Below are 18,923 nucleotides of genomic sequence, written 5' to 3'. Positions count from 1 at the left end.
TGGCTATCAACTCTATCTATGCCTCTCATTATCTTGTATACCTCAAGTTGAGAACTTGTATACTTCAAGTTGTATACTTCAAGTTGAGAAGTTAAAAACCATTTGGACATGCTTTATGCATTCTGAGTTGATTTGACGGCTTCAAAACGGATGTAAATGTTGACAGTTGGAATAAATAGAACCAAATGCATGTTATTTTGCCAAATGAAACTGAGATATACTCAATGTGGAGAATCTATTGTCACAGTTGAATATTCTTATTTGACAGTATGATATGAATGTAGAATTACTGATTTGGAACAGCTTGATGAATAATGCCAATGTATTGACCACTCTGAATTCATGAGCTGACAACTCCACTTCTGACCTTGTGATTGCAAAAAGGCCATCGATGTTGTTGAATATGGATGTACTGATGACCCATCCTGAGAAGCTCCGGCAGTGAGGTACAGGAACTGACATGATTGATATGCAGTAATATAATAAATATCCGTCAGGACATATACAAATTCAGCTGGTGGAGTTTAATCCTTAATGCTTTTGAGACTAATTTTGCTCTGACTCATTTGATCCAGGTGCTTTGAAATGCTGTATTGTTTTCAAGGGCAGGTATTTTCATCTCGCCTCTGGAATTCAACTCATTTGCCTCTGTTTGGAGCAATGCTGAGTGTTCCAGGAAATGAGAACAATGAAAGTGGAAGAACATAGAATCAAAGGTGTGTTTTTATTCACATGAAGTTGTGAGACATTTTGGAGGCAAAAAAATCCAGATTTTGTTCCAAGTGTAGAATATATATAGTCGAACAGCAGGTGAATAAAATATTGGCAGATCGCCCGCCGTATCACTATCTCTTCCTTAAATTAATGTCCCAACATCTACCACTATCTGGTGTATTGAAGTCCACAGATTTGCAACACTTTGACAGAATTTTAATTTCTCCTCACTTCTTTGACATTTGCATTAATCTAGGACCTCTCATGCTAGCTGGAACCACAATAGGAAACATGCATTCTAAGACGACTTTATCAGTCCCTTTAATACTGTATTTACATCAAATAGCTCTCCTCTCATTCCTTGACCTTGAGAAGGTGAAGGCCTAAACAGTTCAATGAACCCTTACTAGAAAAATCCCTCACCCCTAAAATCAGTCTCGTGAACGTCCTTGGAACTGCCTCAAATGCATCCAAATCCATGCACAAGTAAATGGTCCAAGAACATGACTAATAGTCCAGGTATTGTTCAAAGAATGTTTTGGCTCCTCACAGTGGGACAATATTAATAAATGAAAAACCAATACGTCATATCACTTGAACTCAGGGACAAACATGGGATGCACACATTACTAGGAATGCACTATTGACCACCATGTAGTGTGTGAGAATGAGAGATTCAAATATGTGGGAAAATAGCTGAATACAGAAACCATAGTGCTGTAATATCTGTGGATTCAACTGCCTCAATATTAAATCAGATACCCACAGTGTGAAAGGAGCTGAAGACAGAAAATTCCTGAAATGTAATCAAGTGAAATTTATTAGCAATCATTTGACCAGCCCAACAAGAGAGATACAGTTCTCGATAGATTTGATGCTGCCTGGCCTGCTGTGTTCCTCCACCTCCACACGGTGTTATCTCTCACACCACCATCAGCAGTTCTTTCTACCTCTAAGCGACAGTTCCAGAGTTTCAGAACTCAGGTTGGCCAGGTGGCTTAACAAATACTGAGTGACCAGAATAGAAACGGTCAAAATACAATTAGATTACACACCATTCTGATAGACTGATATAAAATTTACAATTTCTGGAAGGCAAATTTTCTAAAGCTGTGCAATGTTCACCTTTCAGCACAGAAGTAGTTTACAGAATAACAGGAACAGTGTTTTTGCAAACAATTTACTTACCATCCCATGAATGCACGAAGACAAAAATTGCAAGTGGGACTTAGACTATCACAAGGGCATCTTTACTTTGTAAGATGTTGTTCAAATTCAGTTGACAAATGAATCTGGGAAACTGAGTCTGAATTACAAGAGGCATTTATCTGACAAAGAAGTCACCACCTTCTGCATCTCTCAGCATTATGTAACCTGAAGGATGGTGTTCAGTACATTTGCCCACAAAGCCCCTTCGTTCAGTTCTTCTAATGATATAAATATTAGAATTACGTAAGGAATATTCAGGTTCATTGGTTTCATTCCTGTCCATCAGAGTGATGGTACTGCTAAGCACTGCTTATGTCACAGAGAGATGAATCCTAATTAGGGGTAAGCTGCCCTGCTAAAATCTGCAACATACACTTTGCAGAGTTATGGGATGAGCGAGTTTAAATTTTAAGAGCTTTTCATAGGGATGCTGCATCATTTAAGAAAGTTGGATTCACTATGGGAAAAAGATTATATTTTCTAGTCCTTGAACTATTAATTTTGTAATTGAATTCCTATCAAATGTATATTGAATGTATAGTTATCATTTTTTCACGAATTTTGAAAAATGTTCAGCCCTTATCATCTCTATCCTAGCTTGAAATCCTCCCATTGAGGGGGGCACTGATCAGAGCTCCTAGTCGGACCCTTGAAGTAGCTGAGATTTGGTAACCTGTCTACAACTTGTCAAAAAAAATCTGTCCTGTGGATTGTAAAATTCTCAGCTGCTTCCTGCCCTCCAGGAATAGTCAGGTCAACTCTTCAGAACCATTCAGTTATTGGTTCGTTCTGCCTTCCTCACGTAGCAGGGAGAGCTTCAATTGCGCAGCATGTCTGTTTCAGAATCGCGTGTGAAAGTGTCGAGGATTATTTCTAATTTATTTTGTTCAACACCAATCTGATTGACAGTTGCCGACTGTTGTCACAGCTCCTGAGGTTAATGTTTTTGGAGAATTAGTGACCAGCGAGTTTTGAGAAGATTTGTAGCTCAGGTTGAGGTTCTGGGTGTGAGTTTGCTCGCCGAGCTTGAAGGTTCGTTTTCAGACGTTTTGTCACTTTTTTTTATTTGAAAAAATATACTTTATTTGTAAGATGTACAAAAATAAACATATTTACACACCTACCCAGTCATGCAAGCTGCTCCGGGTTACCCAGGGGGTACATACACCAACTAAAGGAAAAAAAACAAAGAAGGGAAAAAAAAACAAAGCAAAGAAAATACCCAGGCAGTCGTCTCCCCGCACAGTCCCCGTTGGCCCCCTGACCAGTTGGGGAAGGCGCCAGCTGGGCCCAGTTACCAGATAGGGCCCTCTTTCCTATTCTGGATGAGGGGTTTCACAGGGTGGTCTTTCCCCACCGCGCCTTGGCGGCGGCTGCCCTAAGCTTTAGCACGTCCCTCAGCACGTAGCCCTGGACCTTGGAGTGCACCAGTCTGCAACACTCGGTCGGGGTCAGTTCTTTCAGCTGGCAGACCAGCAAGTTGCGGGCAGACCAAAGAGCGTCTTTCACCGCATTGATGGTCCTCCAGGCGCAGTTGATGTTGGTTTCGGTGTGTGTCCCCGGAAACAGCCCGTAGAGCACGGAGTCCCGCGTCACGGAGCTGCTTGGGACGAACCTCGACAAATACCACTGCATCCCCCTCCAGACCTCCTGCGCATAGGCACACTCCAGAAGGAGGTGATCAACAGTCTCGTCCCCCCCGCAGCCACCTCGAGGGCAGCGTGCGGTGGCACAGAGATCCCGGACGTGCATAAAGGATCTCACTGGCAGAGCCCATCTCACCGCCAGCCAAGAATGTCCTTGTGCTTGTTTGAAAGTTCTGGCGATGAGGCATTCTGCCAAATGACTTTGGCAGTCTGCGTGGGGAACCACACGACGGGATCCACCCTCTCCTTTTCCCGAAGGGTCCCGAGGATACTACGTGCTGACCACTGCCTGACGGCCTCGTGGTCAAAGGTGTTTCCTTTCAAAAATTTCTCCACGAGGGACAGGTGGTACGGAACGGTCCAACTACTCGGAGCGTTCCACGGCAACGAGGCCAGGCCCATCCTTCACAACACCGGGGACAGGTAGAACCTCAGTAAGTAGTGACACTTGGTGTTTGCGTACTGAGGATCTATGCACAGCTTGATGCAGCCGCACACAAAGGGAGCCGTCAGGGCGAGGGTGGCGTTTGGTACGCCCTTTCCCCCATTTCCCAGGTCTTTGTACATGGTGTCCCTGTGGACCCGGTCCATCCTTGACCCCCAAATGAAGTGGAAGATGGCCCGGGTGACTGCAGCGGCTCAGGTCCAGGGAATAGGCCAGGCCTGCGCCACATACAACAGTACCGAAAGCCCCTCGCACCTGACAACCAGGTTCTTACCCGCGATGGAGAGGGGCCGAAGCGTCCACCTGCCCAGCTTCTGCTTCAATTTGGTGATACGCTCCTCCCAAGTCTTAGTACACGCCCCAGCTCCACCAAACCAAACACCCAGCACCTTCAGGTAGTCTGTCCTGACGGTGAAGGGGATGAAGGAGCGGTCGTCCCAGCTCCCGAAGAACATGACCTTGCTCTTACCCCTATTGACTTTGGCACCCGAGGCCAGTTCAAACTGGCCGCAGATGTCCAATAGTCTACTCACCGACCGACGATCGGTGCAGAAGATGGCGACATCGTCCATGTACAGGGAGGTCTTGACCTGAAGGCCTCCGCTGCCTGGGATAGTCACGCCCTTCAGGCTCACGTCCTTCCTGATGGATGCGGCGAAGGGCTCCACACAGCACACGAACAAGGCAGGAGAGAGCGAGCAGCCCTGCCTGACTCCAGATCTAACAGGAAAACTGTTTGATTCCCACCCGTTGATCGAGACTGCGCTAACGATGTTGGCGTAGAGCAGCCGGATCCAATTGCGGATGCCCTCCCCGAACCCCAATTTGGAGAGGACGTCCCTCAGGTAAGCATGAGAGACCCTGTCGAAGGCCTTCTCCTGGTCCAGGCTGACGAGGCAGGTGTCCACCCGCCTGTCCTGTACGTAGGCGATCGTATCCCTGATGAGCGTGAGGCTCTCAGCGATCTTCCTGCCCGGCACAGCACAGGTTTGGTCAGGGTGAATCACTGACTCCAGGACAGACCTGACCCGGTTGGCTATGACCTTGGCCAGGATTTTGTAGTCCACGTTCAAAAGTGAAATGGGACGCCAATTCTTAATTTCTTCCCTCTCACCCTTCCTCTTGTAAACGAGGGTGATGATGCCCTTCCTCATGGACTTGCACATTTCCCCTGCCCGAAGCGCACTATCGTACACCTCCAACAGGTCCTGGCCGACCAGGCCCCACAGCAGAATACAGCTCGACCGGTAAGCCGTCGCTTCCGGGAGTCCTATTCCTCTCCAAGGACTTGAGGGCTCTGGTCAGCTCGTCCAGGGATATCGGCCGGTCCAGCCACTCCCTCGTGCCGTCGTCTAAGACCTCCGTGATAGACGACAGGAACGACTCGGAGGCCGTGCTGTTCGTGGGCTTCGTGTCGTACAGTCCAGCATAGAAGGATCTGCTGATCCTCAAAATGTCGGGCCGAGACGACATCACCGAGCCGTTGTCCTCCTTCAGCCGGCTAAGCACAGAACTCTCTTTGTGCACCTTCTGAAAGAAGAAACGCGAGCACGTCTCATCCTGCTCCATCGAGCGGACCCTGGACCGGAAGATTATCCAGGAGGCCTCCGCGGCGAAGAGCGAGGCTTGCTGGCCCCTCACCTCGCGGAGGTCCTCCGTGACATCGACCCCCATCAACTGCAGAAGGAGCAGGTTCTGCACCCTTTTCTGGAGTCGTGACAGCTTTCCCCGCCTCTCTCTTGCCTTCCGCACACCCTTGAGGACAAAGAACCTCTTGATGTTCTCCTTCACCGTCTCCCACCAGTGCCTGGAGACTCAAAGAGGGGTTTCACGGTTCTCCAACCGGCGTACTCCCTCTTAAGCTCCTCGACGTTCTCTGAGGTCAACAGAGTCGTGTTGAGCTTCCACGTCCCCTTGCTGGCCGGCTGGTCGTCCTGTAAGTGACAGTCGGCCAGCAGGAGGCAGTGGTCAGAGAAGAACACCGGCTCGACGCCGGTGGACCTGACCGAGAACGCCCGTGACACAAACAGGAAGTCTATCCTTGAGCAGATAGACCCGTCTGGCCGCGACCAGGTGTACCTCCGCTGCGCTCCGTCTGCAGGGGTGCTGAAGACGTCGAGCAGCTTGGCGTCCTTCACTGTGCCCATCAGGAATCTGGATGTGACGTCCAGTTGACTCCCCCCACCCGCTGTCGCCACGCCGGATCTTCCATCTTCCATCTGCATCAATGATGCAGTTGAAGTCTCCGTCTAGGATGACCAGCCTGGACGTAGCCAGCAGGGTTGGAAGCTGCTGCAGGATGGCCAACCGCTCATTCCGTACCGCTGGGGCGTACACGTTGATCAGCCTCAGGGGAGCGTTCCTGTAGGTGATGTCAGCCACCAGGAGGCGCCCCCCCCACCACCTCCTGAACTTGAGAGATGGTGAAGTTGCGCCCCCACAGCAGAATAGCCAGGCCCGAGGAGCGACAGTCGTTACCCCCCGACCAGATCGAAGGCCCACAGGTCCAGGCGTCGGACCATTTCCCGTACCCGCCGAGGTGCGGTATCCCGCACTCCTGCAGAAACAGGAGGTCCGCCTTGATGGTGGTCAGGTAGGCCAACGTGGACACACATCTTGCGGTGGACTTGACGCTGCGCACATTAATGCTCGCAACTCGTACCCCCATTGTGGGCAGTGACCGCAGTACCCTCCCCAAGTCCAAGGTCCAGCCCCTCCATCTGTCCCTTCATGCCCATTGCCCGGGCTAACTGCTGGACGCTCTCCGGGCTCAGGAAACCGTCCGTGCTGCCTTCCGGGTGGCATTCCCCCCGTCAGGGGTGCGGAGGCAGGAGGGTCCGGCTCCGGGTCAGGCTGGGGACGCGCTGTTTCCTCGTTCCCGCCTGGAAGTTCCGGGGGCCCCTCCAGTGCCCCTGCGGCACTTGACTGGGTGTCGGAGGGAGCCTCAGGACGCCTCCCATCACCTGGAAGCGGGGTGCTGCTTTCCTTCTCCCTCGAGATCTTTAACTTCTGCTTCGGGTGGGCCCTCTCCGAATCACCCTCGTCAGAGGAGGTCTTATAGCCCCCCTGTAGCTGCCTCTTCTCGCCTGATGGTTGCTGTTCCTGGGCCCGTCGACACACCTTCTCCCTCGCTTTCCGGACTGTTGTCCACTCCCCTGGGTCGCCTGTCGTCGCCTCCATCGACTCCGGGTTGTCCGGGGGGAGCGGAGCCTGCAGGGATGCTTTGCTGGCCTCGGGCCCATCCTGCGGGGCTGGGCCCTCCTGTGCGGCCTGGCCCTCCTGCTCATTAGTGGGGTCCTTGCTGGGCCCTGGTGCCTTCCTCTTCTCCGGGGGGGCTGGCCCCGTATTGCCCCTGCCGGCGACCTGGGCGTAGGTGGTCCCCCGCTGCGGGCATGCCCTATAGAGGTGGCCCGCTTCCCCACAAAGGTTGCAGCTTTTCTCTTGTGGGCAATCCTTTGCAAGGTGTCCCTCCTCCCTGCAGTTCCTGCAGATGGTGGCTTTGCAGTCGGCCGCCACATGACCTGACCTACCACAGACATGGCCAGACTTTAGGTTGCCCTGCATAGGTCAGGTAGCCGTTGCTCCCGCTGATCGCGAAGCTGGACGGTGGGTGTATGACATTCCCGTCCACGCCCATCCTCAGCGTCACCTTGACCTGCCTCTTACTCGTCCAGATGCCAAAGGGGTCCATGATGTCAGTTAGGCCCCCTTCCACCTTCACGTACCTTCCGAGGAAGGTCAGGACATCAACTGCTGGCACATGCATGTTGTACATATGTACAGTCACCATACAGCTCCTCTGCGCTGGCATCACAAACAGCGGGACAGCGGTCAATACAGAGAGGGGGCCCTAACCTCCTTTCTCCTTGAAAACCTCCAGGAAGCGCTCGCAAAGCTTGGCACTCCTGAAGGTCTCGTCGTAAAAACCTCCTCCGGGGAAATCCTGCAGGCAGTAAATGTCCGCAGCAGCGAACCCACAACAGTCCACAGGACCCTCTTCATGAAGAAGGTGTGGTCCACAGGTGCACCTTCATCCACCTTCTTTACGGAAACACGAATGGTGTTCCGGACCCCCTGACCTGGGGCACGAGCACTTGCCGCAGCCATCGTTGCAGGTTGGCTGCTCCCGTGAACCAGCGTTAGGCCGAAGCCAGCATTAAGATCCACCGGTTGCAAGGGTGCACAGCCAACCCGACGTCCTCCTTCCACCTCCAAGACAGCACTCTCCTCCTCTCGGTCCACAAGAGAGTGGGTCTTCATTCTGTTCTGGATGTAAGCTGGTTCACTGAGCTGGAAGGTTTGTTCCAAGACATTTCGTCACCATTCTAGGTAACATCATCAGTGAGCCTCTGACGAAGCACTGGTGTTATGTCCCGCTTTCTATATATCTGGTTAGGTTTCCTTGGGTTGGTGATGTCATTTCCTGCGTTGGTGATGTCATTTCCTGTTCTTTTTCTCAGGGGGTGGTAGATTGGCTCCAATCTGCTTGCAGATACCGACACTTACCAACAGGTGGCGATAGACCGGACCCCACAACTGGAGAACCGAATCACAGCTTTACTCAAAAAACTTCAAAAATCTGGAGAATTAAACAAGAGAGACTTCCAAAAAATGAAACCAGCTGGATCTAACACACCACGTTTCTATGGACTACCAAAACTTCACAAACCAGGAGCCCCCCTCAGACCCATAGTGTTGCTACCTGGAACACCAACCTACAGACTAGCCAAGGAACTACACCAAAGACTAAAACACCTAGTAAAAGACTCCCACCACTCCATTCGCTCCACCCAAGAATTCCTGAACACCAAACACACCAAGATAGAAGAGGATGAAATAATGGTCTCCTTTGACGTAACAGCCGTGTTCACATCCATCAACATCAACCTGGCCAAAGAAACACTGATGACACTATTAGAAGAACCGAAGACACATACACCAGACACCACCAACCTCATCAGCAAGGACAACATCATCAAGCTAGTGGACCTATGCCTCACCACCCACTTCACTTTCAATAACAAAACCTACAGACAAACCAACGGTACACCCATGGGATCTCCGATATCAGGGTTCTTAGCAGAGGCAGTAATGCAGAGACTCGAACAAACAGCTCTGCCAATCATCCAACCCAAACTTTGGGTCCACTATGTGGATGACACCTTTGTCATCACTAAACAAAACAAATTAGAGGAAACCTTCAAGACCATCAATAACACCCTTTACTGGCATAACATTCACAAAAGAGGAGGAAAACAACAACAAACTGCCATTCCTAGATGTCACAGTAGAGCGAACAGCCAATGGGGAACTTCAAACCAGCGTCTACAGGAAAACAACACACACGGACCAAATACTGAACTACAGGAGCAACCATCCCAACACCCACAAACGAAGCTGCATTAGAACATTATTCCAACGAGCCACCACACACTGCAGCACAGAGGAACTACGCAGAGCAGAGGAAAATCACCTATACAGCGTATTCAAAAAGAATGGGTACCCTATGAACACAGTCCGCCGATTCCTCAGCAATAAACCCAAACAAACAGACAAAACGGGCTCAGAAACCATAACCACTCTCCCCTACATCAAAGACATTTCCAAAATGACTGCCAGACTACTCGGACCTCTTGGCATCAGGGTAGCCCACAAACCCACCAACACACTAAAACAGCAGCTAATGAACTTAAATACGGACAACAAACAAAACGAACGTCATCTACAAAATACCTTGCAAGAACTGTGACAAACACTACATTGGGCAAACTGGCAGAAAGCTAGCCACCAGGATACATGAACATCAACTAGCCACAAAAAGACATGACCCACTATCACTCGTATCCTCACATACAGATGAGGAAGGACACCACTTTGATTGGGACAACACATCCATCCTAGAACAAGCCAAACAGAGACACGCACGAGAATTCCTAGAAGCATGGCATTCCAGCCGGAACTCCATCAACAAACACTTTGATTTGGAGCCAATCTACCATCCCTGAGAAAAAGAACAGGAAATGACATCACCAACCCAAGGAAACCTAACCAGATAAATAGAAAGCAGGACATAACACCAGCACTTCGTCAGAGGCTCACTGATGATGTTACCTGGATTGGTGACGATACGTCTGAAAAATAACCTTCCAGCTCAGCGAGCAAACTCTCACCCACAATTAGTGACCATTTGTTAATTATCCTCCTTTTGTGATGTACTCTGATCTTTTGATATTGTTGTGTTTGCTATTACAGTTATCAAGGCCTGTTTAAAAAATATGATGTCCTTCATTTTGGTATTAGCAGCCACAATTTGAAGTATGTTCTTTAGCGTGGATTTGTAAATACCTGTTGGTGGTGGAAAAATTGTTGATTGATTGTTTTCTGCGTTTGATGATGTGGTCCCTGCACTATCATCCATATCAAAATTTGGATAATCATCGGTAACATAATCTGAAATGAAAACGGAAAATGTAAGGTCAGGCAACTGTGCAGGGAGAAGGAAAATGATCACTTCAAGTTGAGAAGTTAAAAACCATTTGGACATGCTTTATGCATTCTGAGTTGATTTCGTGTCTTCAAACAGATGAAAATGTCGATAAAGTTGGAATCAATAGAACCAAATGCATGTTATTTTGCCAAATGAAACTGAGATATACTCAATGTGGAGAATCTATTGTCACAGTTGAATATTCTTATTTGACAGTATGATATGAATGTAGAATTACTGATTTGGAACAGCTTGATGAATAATGCCAATGTATTGACCACTCTGACTTCATGAGCTGACAACTCCACTTCTGACCTTGTGATTGCAAAAAGGCCATCGATGTTGTTGAATATGGATGTACTGATGACCCATCCTGAGAAGCTCCTGCAGTGAGGTACAGGAACTGACATGATTGCTTTGCAGTAATATAATAAATATCTGTCAGGACATGTACAAATTCAGCTGGTGGAGTTTAATCCTTAATGCTTTTGAGACTAATTTTGCTCTGACTCATTTGATCCAGATGCTTTGAAAAGCTGTATGGTTTTCAAGGGCAGGTATTTTCATCTCACCTCTGGAATACAACTCATTTGTCTCTGTTTGGAGCAATGCTGAGTGTTCCAGGAAATGAGAACAATGAAAGTGGAAGAACATAGAATCAAAGGTGTGTTTTTATTCACATGAAGTTGTGAGACATTCTGGAGGCAAAAAAATCCAGATTTTGTTCCAAGTGTTGAAGAAATATAGTCAAACAGCAGGTGAATAAGATATTGGCAGATCACCCACCGACCTCAATTTCACTTTCTTTGCTCCAGAATCCCTCAGACCATGGTTAATGAAATCTGTCTATCTCTTCCTTAAATTACATGTCCCAACATCTACCGCTCTCTGGTGTATTGAATTCCACAGATTTGCAACACTTTGACAGGTTTTATTTTCTCCTCACTTCTTTGACATTTGCATAATGGGCAGCACAATGGCTCAGTGGTTAGCACTGCAGCCTCACAGCGCCAGGGGCCTGGGTTCAATTCCTGCCTCGGGTAACTGTCTGTGTGGAGTCTGCACATTCTCCCCGTGTCTGCGTGGGTTTCCTTCGGGTGCTCTGGTTTCCTCCCACAGTCCAAAGAGGTGCAGGTTAGGTGGATTGGCCGTGCTAAATTGCCCGTAGCGTTCAGTGATGTGTGGGTCTGGGTGGGATGCTTCAAGGGGCAGTGTGGAGTTGTTGGGCCAAAGGCCCTGTTTCCACACTGGAGGGAATCTAATCTAAATCTAGGACCTCTCATTCTAGCTTGTACTACATCAGGAAACATGCATTCTAAGATGACTTTATCAGTCTCTTTAATATTGTATTTACATCAAATAGCTCTCCTCTCATTCCTTGACCTTGAGAAGGTGAAGGTTGAGAACGTTCAATGAACCTTCACTGGAAAAATCCCTTGCCTTTAGAATCAGTCTCGTGAACCTCATTGGAACTGCCTCGAATGCATCCAAATCCATACACAAGTAAATGGTCCAAGAACATATCTAATAGTCCAGGTAGTGTTAGAACATAGAACAGTACAGCACAGAATAGGACCTCCAGCCCACGATGTTGTGCCGACCATTGATCCTGATGTATGCACCCTCAAATTTCTGTGACCATATGCATGTCCAGCAATCTCTTAAATGACCCCAATGACCTTGCTTCCACAACTGCTGCTGGCAACGCATTGCATGCTCTCACAACTCTGTGTAAAGAACCCGCCTCTGACATCCCCTCTATACTTTCCTCCAACCAGCTTAAAACTATGGCCCCTCGTGTTAGCCATTTCTCCCCTGGGAAATAGTCTCTGGCTATCAACTCTATCTATGCCTCTCATTATCTTGTATATCTCAATTAGGTCCCCTCTCCTCCTCCTTTTCTCCAATGAAAAAAGTCCGAGCTCAGTCAACCTCTCTTCATAAGATAAGCCCTCCAGTCCAGGCAGCATCCTGGTAAACCTCCTCTGAACCCTCTCCAAAGCAACCACATCTTTCCTATAATAGGGCGACCAGAACTGGACGCAGTATTCCAAGTGCGGTCTAACCAAAATTTTATAGAGCTGCAACAAGATCTCACGACTCTTAAACTCAATCCCCCTGTTAATGAAAGCCAAAACACCATATGCTTTCTTAACAACCCTGTCCACTTGGGTGGCCATTTTAAGGGATCTATGTATCTGCACACCAAGATCCCTCTGTTCCTCCACACTGCCAAGAATCCTATCCTTAATCCTGTACTCAGCTTTCAAATTCGACCTTCCAAAATGCATCACCTCGCATTTATCCAGGCTGAACTCCATCTGCCACCTCCCAGCCCATCTCTGCATCCTGTCAATGTCTCGCTGCAGCCTACCACAGCCCTCTATACTGTCAACGACACCTCCAACCTTCGTGTCGTCTGCAAACTTGCTGACCCATCCTTCAATCCCCTCATCCAAGTCATTAATAAAAATTACAAACAGTCGAGGCCCAAGGACAGAGCCCTGTGGAACCCCACTCACCACTGACTTCCAGGCAGAATATTTTCCTTCTACTACCACTCGCTGCCTTCTGTTGGCCAGCCAATTCTGTATCCAGACAGCTTAGTTCCCCTGCATCCCATTCCTCCTGACCTTCTGAATGAGCTTACCATGGGGAACTTTATCAAATGCCTTGCTGAAGTCCATATACACCACATCCACAGCTCGACCCTCATCAACTTTTCTAGTCACATCCTCAAAGAACTCGATAAGGTTTGTGAGGCATGATCTGCCCCTCACAAAGCCGTGTTGACTGCATTTAATCAAGCCATGCTCTTCCAAATGGTCATAAATCCTATCCCTCAGAATCCTTTCCAACACCTTGCAGACAACAGACGTGAAACTTAGTGGTCTGTAATTGCCCGGGATTTCCCTATTTCCTTTCTTGAAGAGAGGAATTACATTTGCCTCTCTCCAGTCCTCAGGTACGACTCCAGTGGAGAGCAAGGATGCAAAGATGCTCGCAAGTGGCGAAGCAATTGCATTTCTCACTTCCCAAAGCAGCCGAGGACAAATCTGGTCCGGGCCTGGTGACTTGTCATCTTAATGTTTGACAAAATTTTCAGCACATCAGCTTCCTCTATCTCTATCCATTCCAGCATGCACACCTGCTCTTCAAAGGTTTCATTCACTACAAAGTTCGTTTCTTTCGTAAAGACAGAAGCAAAAAACTCATTTAGGGCTTCCCCTACCTCCTCAGACTCCACACACAAGTTCCCTATGCTATCCCTGATCGGCTCTACTCTTTCTTTGACCATTCTCTTATTCCTCACATAAGTGTAAAATGCCTTTGTGTTTTCCCTGATTCCTTCTGCCAAGCCTTTCTCGTGACCCCTCCTGGCTCTCCTCAGACCATTTTTGAGCTCCTTCCTTGCCTGCGTGTAATCCTCTCTAGCTGAACTTGACCCTAGCTTCCGCCACCTTATGTAAGCTGCCTTCTTCCCTTTCACAAGAAGCTCCACCGCTCTCGTCATCCAAGGTTCCTTTATCTTACCCCTTCTTGCCTGTTTCAGAGGGACATATTTATTCATCACTCGCAACAACTGTTCCTTAAACAGTCTCCATATGTCTATAGTGCCCTTACCATGGAACAATTGCTCCCAGTCCATGCTTCCTAACTCATGTCTAATCGCATCATAGTTTCCTCTTCCCCAATTAAATATCCTCCCATTTTGCCTAATCCTCTCCTTCTCCATAGCTATGTAGAATGTGAGGCAGTTATGGTCACTATCACCAAAATGCTCTCCCACCACAAGATCTGATAGCTGCCCCGGCTCATTTCCGAGCACCAAGTCTAGAATGGCCTCTCCCCTCGTCGGCCTGTCAACGTACTGCGTTAGGAAACCCTCCTGAACACACCTTACAAAAACAGCTCCATTCAAATCTTCTGCTCGAAGGAGGTTCCAATCAATATTAGGAAAGTTAAAGTCACCCATTACAACAACCCTACTACATCCACACTTTTCCAAAATCTGCCGACCTATGCTTTCTTCAATCTCCCTGCTGCTATTGGGGGGGGCCTGTAGTAAACCCCTAACGAGGTGACTACTCCCTTGCTGTTCCTAATTTCCACCCATACTGACTCGGTAGGCAGATCTTCCTCGACAACGGAAGCTTCTGTAGCTGTGATACCCTCTCTGATTAGTAGTGCTACACCCCCTCCTCTTTGTCCCCCCCTCCCTATTCTTTTTAAATGCTCTAAACCCTGGAACATCCAGCAACCATTCCTGCCCATGAGAAACCCATGTCTCTGTTATGGCCACAACATCTTAGCACCCGGTACTGATCCATGCTCTAAGTTCATCACTTTTATTCCTGATACTCCTTGCGTTAAAGCAAACACACTTTAACTGATCCCTTGGTTCCTTCCCAGGAAAATCTTTCCCACTAGCTGGTCTACCTCTTGCTACTGCCTCACCTGCAACAACTCTCACCTCCGGCATACAGCTCAGGTTCCCACCCCCCTGCCATACTAGTTTAAATCCTCTCGAACTACTCGAGCAAACCTTCCACCCAGGACATCGGTCCCCTTCCAGTTCAGATGCAATCCGTCCTTCTTGTACAGGTCCCACCTTCCCCAGAAGGCATCCTAATTATCTACATATCTGAAGCCCTCCCTCCTACACCAGCTGCGCAGCCACATGTTAAGCTGCGCCCGCTCCCTGTTCCTCGCCTCGCTATCTCGTGGCACCGGTAGTAAACTAGAGAACACTACTCTGTTCGTCCTGCTTTGCAGCTTCCATCCTAACTCCCTGAAATCACTTTTTATATCCTCAATCCTATTTCTGACTATATCATTAGTGCCAATATGTAACACGATTTCTGGCTGTTCGCCCTCCCCTTTTAGAACCTTCTCCACCCGATCGGTGTTGTTGAAAGAATGTTTTGGCTGCTCACAGTGGGGTAATATTAATAAATGAATACTGTCATATCACTTGAACTCAGGGATAAACCACGGGATGCACACATTACTAGGAATGCACTATTGACTACCATGTAGTGGGTGAGAATGAGAGATTCAAATATGTGGGAAAATAGCTGAATACAGAAACCATAGTGCTGTAATATCTGTGGATTCAATTGCCTCGATATTAAGTGAGATATCCACAGTGCAAAAGGAGCTGATGACTGAAAATTCCTAAAATGTAATCAAGTGAAATTTATTAGCAATCATTTGACCAGCCCAACAAGAGAGATACAGTTTTCGATAGATTTGATGCAGCCTGGCCTGCTGTGTTCCTCCACCTCCACACTGTGTTATCTCTCACACCACCATCAGCAGTTCTTTCTACCTCTGAGCTACAGTTCTAGGTTTAGTTTCAGAACTCAGGTTGGCCAGGTGGCTTAACAAATACTGAGTGACCATAACAGAAACGGTCAAAATACAATTAGATTACACACAATTCTGATAGACTGATGTCAAATTTACAATTTCTGGAAGGCAAATTTTCTAAAGCTATGCAATGTTCACCTTTCAGCACAGAAGTAGTTTACAGAATAACAGGAACGGTGTTTTTGCAAACAATTTACTTATCATTCCATGAATGCACGAAGACAAAAATTGTGAGTGGGACTTAGACTATCACAAGGGCATCTTTACTTTGTAAGATGTTGTCCAAATTCAGTTCACAAATGAATCTGGGAAACTGAGTTTGAATTACAAGAGGCATTTGTCTGACAAAGAAGTCACCACCTTCTGCATCTCTCAGCATCGTGTGGCCTCAAGAATATAGTGTAGCCTGAGGGATGTTGTTCAGTACATTTGCACACAAAGCCCCTTCGTTCAGTTCTTCTAATGATATAAATATGAGAATTACGTAAGGAATATTCAGATTCATTGGTTTCATTCCCTGTCCATCAAAGTGATGGTACTGCTAAGCACTGCTTATGTCACAGAGAGATGAATCCTAATTAGGGGGAAAGCTGCCCTGTTAAAATCTGCAACATACACTTTGCAGAGTTATAGAATGAGCGAGTTTAAATTTTAAGAGCTTTTCATAGGGATGCTGCATCATTTACCGAAGTTGAATTCACTATGGGAAAAAGATTATACTTTCTAGTCCTTGAACTATTAATTTTGTAATTGAATTCCTATCAAATGTATATTGAATGTATAGTTATCATTTTTTCACAAATTTTGAAAAATGTTCAGCCCTTATCATCTCTATCCTAGCTTGAAATCCTCCCATTGAGGGGGGCACTGATCAGAGCTCCGAGTCGGACCCTTGAAGTAGCTGAGATTTGGTAACCTGTCTACAACTTGTCAAAAAAAATCTGTCCTGTGGATTGTAAAATTCTCAGCTGCTCCCTGCCCTCCAGGAATAGTCAGGTCAACTCTTCAGAACCATTCAGTTATTGGTTCGTTCTGTCTTCCTCATGTAGCAGGGAGAGCTTCAATTGCGGAGCATGTCTGTTTCAGAATAGCATGTGAAAGTGTCGAGGATTATTTCTAATTTATTTTGTTCAACACCAATCTGATTGACAGTTGCCGACTGTTGTCACAGCTCCTGAGGTTAACGTTTTTGGAGAATTAGTGACCAGCGAGTTTTGAGAAGATTTGTAGCTCAGGCTGAGGTTCTGGGTGTGAGTTTGCTTGCTGAGCTGGAAGGTTTGTTTTCAGACGTTTCGTCACCATTTTAGGTAACATCATCAGTGAGCCTCCGACGAAGCGCTGGTGTTATGTCCCGCTTTCTATATATCTGGTTAGGTTTCCTTGGGTTGGTGATGTCATTTCCTGCGTTGGTGATGTCATTTCCTGTTCTTTTTCTCAGGGGTGGTAGATTGGCTCCAATCTGCTTGCAGATACCAACACTTACCAACAGGTGGCGATAGACCGGACCCCACAACTGGAGAACCGAATTACAGCTTTACTCAAAAAACTTCAAAAATCTGGAGAATTAAACAAGAGAGACTTCCAAAAAATGAAACCAGCTGGATCTAACACACCACGTTTCTATGGACTACCAAAACTACACAAACCAGGAGCCCCCCTCAGACCCATAGTGTTGCTACCTGGAACACCAACCTACAGACTAGCCAAGGAACTACACCAAAGACTAAAACACCTAGTAAAAGACTCCCACCACTCCATTCGCTCCACCCAAGAATTCCTGAACACCAAACACACCAAGATAGAAGAGGATGAAATAATGGTCTCCTTTGACGTAACAGCCGTGTTCACATCCATCAACATCAACCTGGCCAAAGAAACACTGATGACACTATTAGAAGAACAGAAGACACATACACCAGACACCACCAACCTCATCAGCAAGGACAACATCATCAAGCTAGTGGACCTATGCCTCACCACCCACTTCACTTTCAATAACAAAACCTACACACAAACCAACGGTACACCCATGGGATCTCCGATATCAGGGTTCTTAGCAGAGGCAGTAATGCAGAGACTCGAACAAACAGCTCTGCCAATCATCCAACCCAAACTTTGGGTCCACTATGTGGATGACACCTTTGTCATCACTAAACAAAACAAATTAGAGGAAACATTCAAGACCATCAAATAATACCCTTTACTGGCATAACATTCACAAAAGAGGAGGAAAACAACTACAAACTGCCATTCCTAGATGTCACAGTAGAGCGAACAGCCAATGGGGAACTTCAAACCAGCGTCTACAGGAAAACAACACACACGGACCAAATACCGAACTACAGGAGCAACCATCCCAACATCCACAAACGAAGCTGCATTAGAACATTATTCCAACGAGCCACCACACACTGCAGCACAAAGGAACTACGCAGAGCAGAGAAAAATCATCTATACAGCGTATTCAAAAAGAATGGGTACCCTATGAACACAGTCCGCCGATTCCTCAGCAATAAACCCAAACAAACAGACAAAACGGGCTCAGAAACCATAACCACTCTCCCCTACATCAAAGACATTTCCAAAATGACTGCCAGACTACTCGGACCTCTTGGCATCAGGGTAGTCCACAAACCCACCAACACACTAAAACAGCAGCTAGTGAACTGAAATACGGACAACAAACAAAACGAACGTCATCTACAAAATACCTTGCAAGAACTGTGACAAACACTACATTGGGCAAACTGGCAGAAAGCTAGCCACCAGGATACATGAACATCAACTAGCCACAAAACGACATGACCCACTATCACTCGTATCCTCACATACAGATGAGGAAGGACACCACTTTGATTGGGACAACACATCCATCCTAGGACAAGCCAAACAGAGACACGCACGAGAATTCCTAGAAGCATGGCATTCCAGCCGGAACTCCATCAACAAACACTTTGATTTGGAGCCAATCTACCATCCCTGAGAAAAAGAACAGGAAATGACATCACCAACCCAAGGAAACCTAACCAGATAAATAGAAAGCAGGACA

General features: G+C 47.3%; 1 protein-coding gene across 6 annotated transcripts in view; it reads right to left on the bottom strand.

Moving 5' to 3' along the window:
• The window catches only part of LOC125457487 (mucin-4-like), a 165,982-nt gene that overhangs the window by 91,527 nt on the left and 55,532 nt on the right, over nucleotides 1-18,923 (bottom strand). For all 6 annotated transcript variants that reach the window (XM_059651135.1, XM_059651134.1, XM_059651137.1 and 3 more), the window contains exon 9: nucleotides 10,360-10,464. In XM_059651135.1, the coding sequence (XP_059507118.1) occupies nucleotides 10,360-10,464 (105 nt within the window). The remainder of the gene's footprint in view (nucleotides 1-10,359; nucleotides 10,465-18,923) is intronic.

Source organism: Stegostoma tigrinum, chromosome 14, assembly GCF_030684315.1.
Source record: "Stegostoma tigrinum isolate sSteTig4 chromosome 14, sSteTig4.hap1, whole genome shotgun sequence".
NCBI classification, from domain to species: Eukaryota; Metazoa; Chordata; class Chondrichthyes; order Orectolobiformes; family Stegostomatidae; genus Stegostoma; species Stegostoma tigrinum.
The sequence above is the reverse complement of the archived record's forward strand: the minus strand, read 5'-3'. Positions and strand labels throughout refer to the sequence as shown.